The sequence below is a fragment of the Solanum pennellii genome, chromosome 12 (genome assembly GCF_001406875.1).
Source record: "Solanum pennellii chromosome 12, SPENNV200".
NCBI lineage: Eukaryota > Viridiplantae > Streptophyta > Magnoliopsida > Solanales > Solanaceae > Solanum > Solanum pennellii.
In genome coordinates, this window is record NC_028648.1 from 20,174,376 (window position 1) to 20,178,407 (window position 4,032).

The following is a 4,032-nucleotide window of genomic DNA, read 5'->3' on the forward strand; positions in this document are numbered from 1 at the left end:
GCCTTCACTTTTCTATTGAGCTAACAGGGCTCCTACAAAACTTTTGTTGTGCTGCAATGTAGAGTATCAATGGTTTTCCAGGTATAGGGGCTGCCAAAACCGGAGGTTTCGCTAGATACGATTTGATACTTTTAAAGGCTTCGCTACATGTTTGGTCCCGATTAAAAGGAGCACCTTTCTTCATGAGATGACTGAATGGTTGACATCTCCCCGCTAGATTTGAGATGAACCTTCTCAAGTAGGCTAACTTTCCTTGGAGACGTTTTAACTCATGAATATCTCGAGGTTAAGGCATCTTTGATATTGCATCGACTTTGGCTTGAACAATTTCAATTCCACGGTGTCTCACAATAAAGCCAAGGAACTTGCCGGAAGTAACTCCGTAGGCACATTTCAATGGATTCATCCTTAGTTGATATCTTCGGAGTAACTCAAACACCATCCTTGAGTCTTTCAAATGATCCCCCCTCTTCCTCGACTTTATTACCAAATCATCAACATAACATTCAACATTTTTATGGAGAAAGTCGTCAAAGATATTTTGCATAGCCCTTTGGTATGTGGCGCCAGCATTCTTTAAACCAAATGGCATCACTTTGTAGCAATAAATACCTTTTAGCGTGCGAAATGCAGTGAGCTCTTCATCTTTTGGTGACATGCGGATTTGATTATATCCAGAAGAACTATCCATGAACGACATTGCCTCATAACCAGTGGTGGCATCAATCATCAACTCTTGAATGGGAAGAGGAAACTCATCTTTAGGGCATGCATTATTGAGATCTCTAAAGTCAACGCAAACTCGAATTTTTCCATTCTTCTTCCTCATAGGAACAATACTTGAAATCCATGTAGGATATTTGACCTCACGAATAAAGCCTGCCTCAATGAGTTTGTTAACTTCATTTTCTATCAATGGAATCAAGTCTGGTCTAAAACGTCTTTGAGCTTGTTTAACTGGACGAGAACCATTTTTAACTGCCAATTGATGGACCGCTAGTCTACGATTCAATACAGGCATTTCTTTATAACTCCAAGCGAATACATCTCTATATTCTTTGAGTATATTCATGTAAGCGACTTCTTCATCAATTTCTAGAAACGCACTCAAGTAAGTTGGCTTCGGATCTTCATCAGTGCCAAGGTTAACTTCCTTCAAAGGATCTATTGTGATCTTTACTCCGTCTTCGAGTTCTGGTGGAGCATCTTTAGCATCTTCCTCTTCCACAGGATCATAGTCATTGACCGATATATGACCACACGAGACAATATCTTCTACCCCTTCCTCAATCTTCTTTTGAGGCAAAGAATCGTACTCATTTTTTTATTGTAACATGATTTGAGGAACCTACACTTTCTTCATCTTCCTCGCGCTCTTTGGTGTAAACCACAGTATGATCCTTTGCCTTGAGTTCCTCTTTACAGGAAACCACAAGTTCCACTCGTCGCCTCATCCTAGAAGGAATCAAACTTCTGAAATCTTTTCGAATCAAATGTGAAGCAGGCGTTGTAACTTTTAAATAACTTCTCAGGTTCTTGTTATTCTTCTTTAGAGGACCTAACCTCTCAAACACAGAAATTCTTGCTGTCGCTTTGCCAAGTCGATCAAAGACAGAAGGCCTTTTATTGGGAGCAGTGACGTCATCTTCAAAAATTATATGATTATTACTGGCTCTTCTTATAGAAATGCGAATAGGCGGCGGTTGGCTATAACCTAGGCCTTCACGCGCTTTCCTAGTTGTATCTTCTGATGGGAGTTTCCCTAGCGCTGATGGCTCACTAGGGTTGTATCCTGCCTTCACAAATAACTTGTAGGCATTGGGATCAAAACCTTCTCTTGTGCGTTTTGTAGGAAGATCCATATCAAGCACTTGATCTTGAGCGACTAACTTTTCTGGCAACTTAGAAGACAAGTTTTTTGCATCAATCCGTGTGATAGGAAGAGTTAGTCCTCTTAATGCATTTTCTTCAAGGTTAAATGGTTGATCTTGTTCTTGCTTCGCTTTTGGAACATAGCAAAACCTAGAAGTCTGCTTTTTTTTTTTGAAGATAGGATCTTCCCTTCATTAAGAATGGGACAAGAGTCTTCAGTGTCAATTTTCACCTTTTCGATAGCTGCATCAATTCTTTTGCTTATGATATTATCAATCTTGATTGATTTGACGTCATTGGATTTGACCCCTTTAACAACATAACTTCTCATATAGAATTTCGCATCCGCAAAGTGTGTCTCCACTTCGGTGAAAGGATTATCATCTGCAACTATCTTTCTTTCAATTCCACCTTCAAGATATTTGAAACATTGATAGTAAGAAGATGAGACAATTCTATTCTCATGTACCCAAGGCCTACCTAGTAATATATTGTATGATGTCTTTGCGTCAATCACATGCATCCAGGCGCTTGATCGCAAATCTCCCATGTGGATCTCTAATTTAATAGAGCCTATGGACCTCTGCCCGCCTTGATTAAATCCTTGTATCACTAGACGACTTTCACTAAGTTCCCCGGTCGTGATGCCAAGTTCCTTCAATGTGTGGATAGGCAAAATGTTGACTCCAGATCCTTCATCTATTAAGATTCTATTTATTTTCTTCTCTAGCACATGGCCCACCATATACCAAGGACGATTGTGTAGTGCTTCACCAAATAGAAGATCGTTATCTGTAAATGTGATTTTAGTATCACAGACATGTGCTTCTTGGAAAGAAAGTTCAATAGATTTTTAAGAAGATGAAAGAGACATCATTTCTGAGATTTCCCTTGTTTCTTTTTCTTCTTCCCCAGGAGACACTTTTGGTGAGGATTCACTCGTTGTTCCTTCTTTTACAGTAGGAGGCACCTTCATTGTTTGTCCTTTATCCACATTGAAACATGATGCCTCGAGAAGCCTTGAGTAGACTTTGGGTCGAACGAGCTTGGCAAGAATTCCTTTAGAGTCACTAGACGTCGAGGTTTTTGGTAGTGATGCACTTCAACCTTTGCCCTTTTGGGGCGCTTGATTGATTTTTGCTTCTCTAATTTCTTCACCATTTTTCCTCTAACCGGTTGCTCGGATAATTCTTTTCGTAAGCTTGACTTGTTGCGTCTTCGCCTAGTTACAAGAATCCAACCTCATCACCATCTATGTCAACGTCCTGGTCTACTGGCTCTTCTTCATGATTTTCAGAGATATATATTTGGACCGGATCCAGTGACCCAAACATGATAGAGGTATGGTTAGAACTAGCCTTCTCATCATCAAGGATAATTTTATTTTCGTTAGCCAATCGCATCACTCTATCCTTAAAGACAAAACATTTTTCAAGAGGATGACTCACAAGTCTATGGTACTTGCAATAATTTGGGTCATCAGTTTTTCCAGCTTCATCGGGTCGCTTCATCTCTGGCAAGTCAATGAGCTTTAACTCAAGCAATTCATCAAAAATTTCAGAAACGTCAGAATCTAAGAAGGGATACTTTTTTCCTTGCATCTCCCTTAGCGTCGACTTTTGATTTGAACGTGCTGGGAAAGTCGTTCTCACATTTTGTTTTACGCCCTCATTCGTGGTGAACTTTGCGGGTGACACATTTACACTCATGGATTCTTTGTTGCTATTTCTGGGCAGAAACTTGCTCCATCTTTTGGGTTCCTGCTTGTCCCTTCCTTTGCGAGGATCATGGACAATAGTCAAATCTTTTCCGGCAGATGTTATGGTCAACTCCATATCATGAGCGCGAGTAGCTAAATCCTCAAAAGATTTTGGTTTTATTCCTTGCAAGATGTAAAGAAGCTCCCAGTGCATTCCTTGAATACACATTTCGATTGCAGAAGCTTCACTAAGCCTGTCCTTGCAATTTAGGCTCGTGTTCCTCCATCGATTTATGAAATCTATGACCGGTTCATCCTTCCTTTGGCGAGTATTCGTGATTTCTACCATGCTCACTGTGCGCCTTGTGCTATAGAAGCGATTGAGAAACTCATGTTCAACTATCAATAGAGTTAGGTTCGAGATCCGTGTACCAATCAAAGGCATTTCCTTTTAGAGAGCG

At 40.2% G+C, this 4,032-nt stretch overlaps 1 protein-coding gene across 1 annotated transcript; it reads right to left on the reverse strand.

The window, feature by feature from the left end:
• Nucleotides 1–286: 286 nt before the first annotated feature.
• Nucleotides 287–2,617, reverse strand: LOC107006141. Its single transcript, XM_015204771.1, has 3 exons — nucleotides 2,105–2,617; nucleotides 1,353–1,997; nucleotides 287–1,294 (listed from the first exon to the last, which is right to left on the reverse strand). Exons 1-3 carry the CDS (start codon nucleotides 2,615–2,617, stop codon nucleotides 287–289), a joined length of 2,166 nt encoding a protein of 721 aa, XP_015060257.1.
• Nucleotides 2,618–4,032: the final 1,415 nt, after the last annotated feature.

Coding starts and splice junctions, on each gene's coding strand:
- LOC107006141 (XM_015204771.1), bottom strand. CDS start 2,617: ATGGTGGGCCATGTGCTAGAGAAGAAAATAAATAGAATCTTAATAGAT. Junction 1,998..2,104: donor TTGATGCAGCTATCGAAAAG/GTGAAAATTGAC, acceptor CCAAAAGCGAAG/CAAGAACAAGATCAACCATT. Junction 1,295..1,352: donor GCGAGGAAGATGAAGAAAGT/GTAGGTTCCTCA, acceptor TTGCCTCAAAAG/AAGATTGAGGAAGGGGTAGA.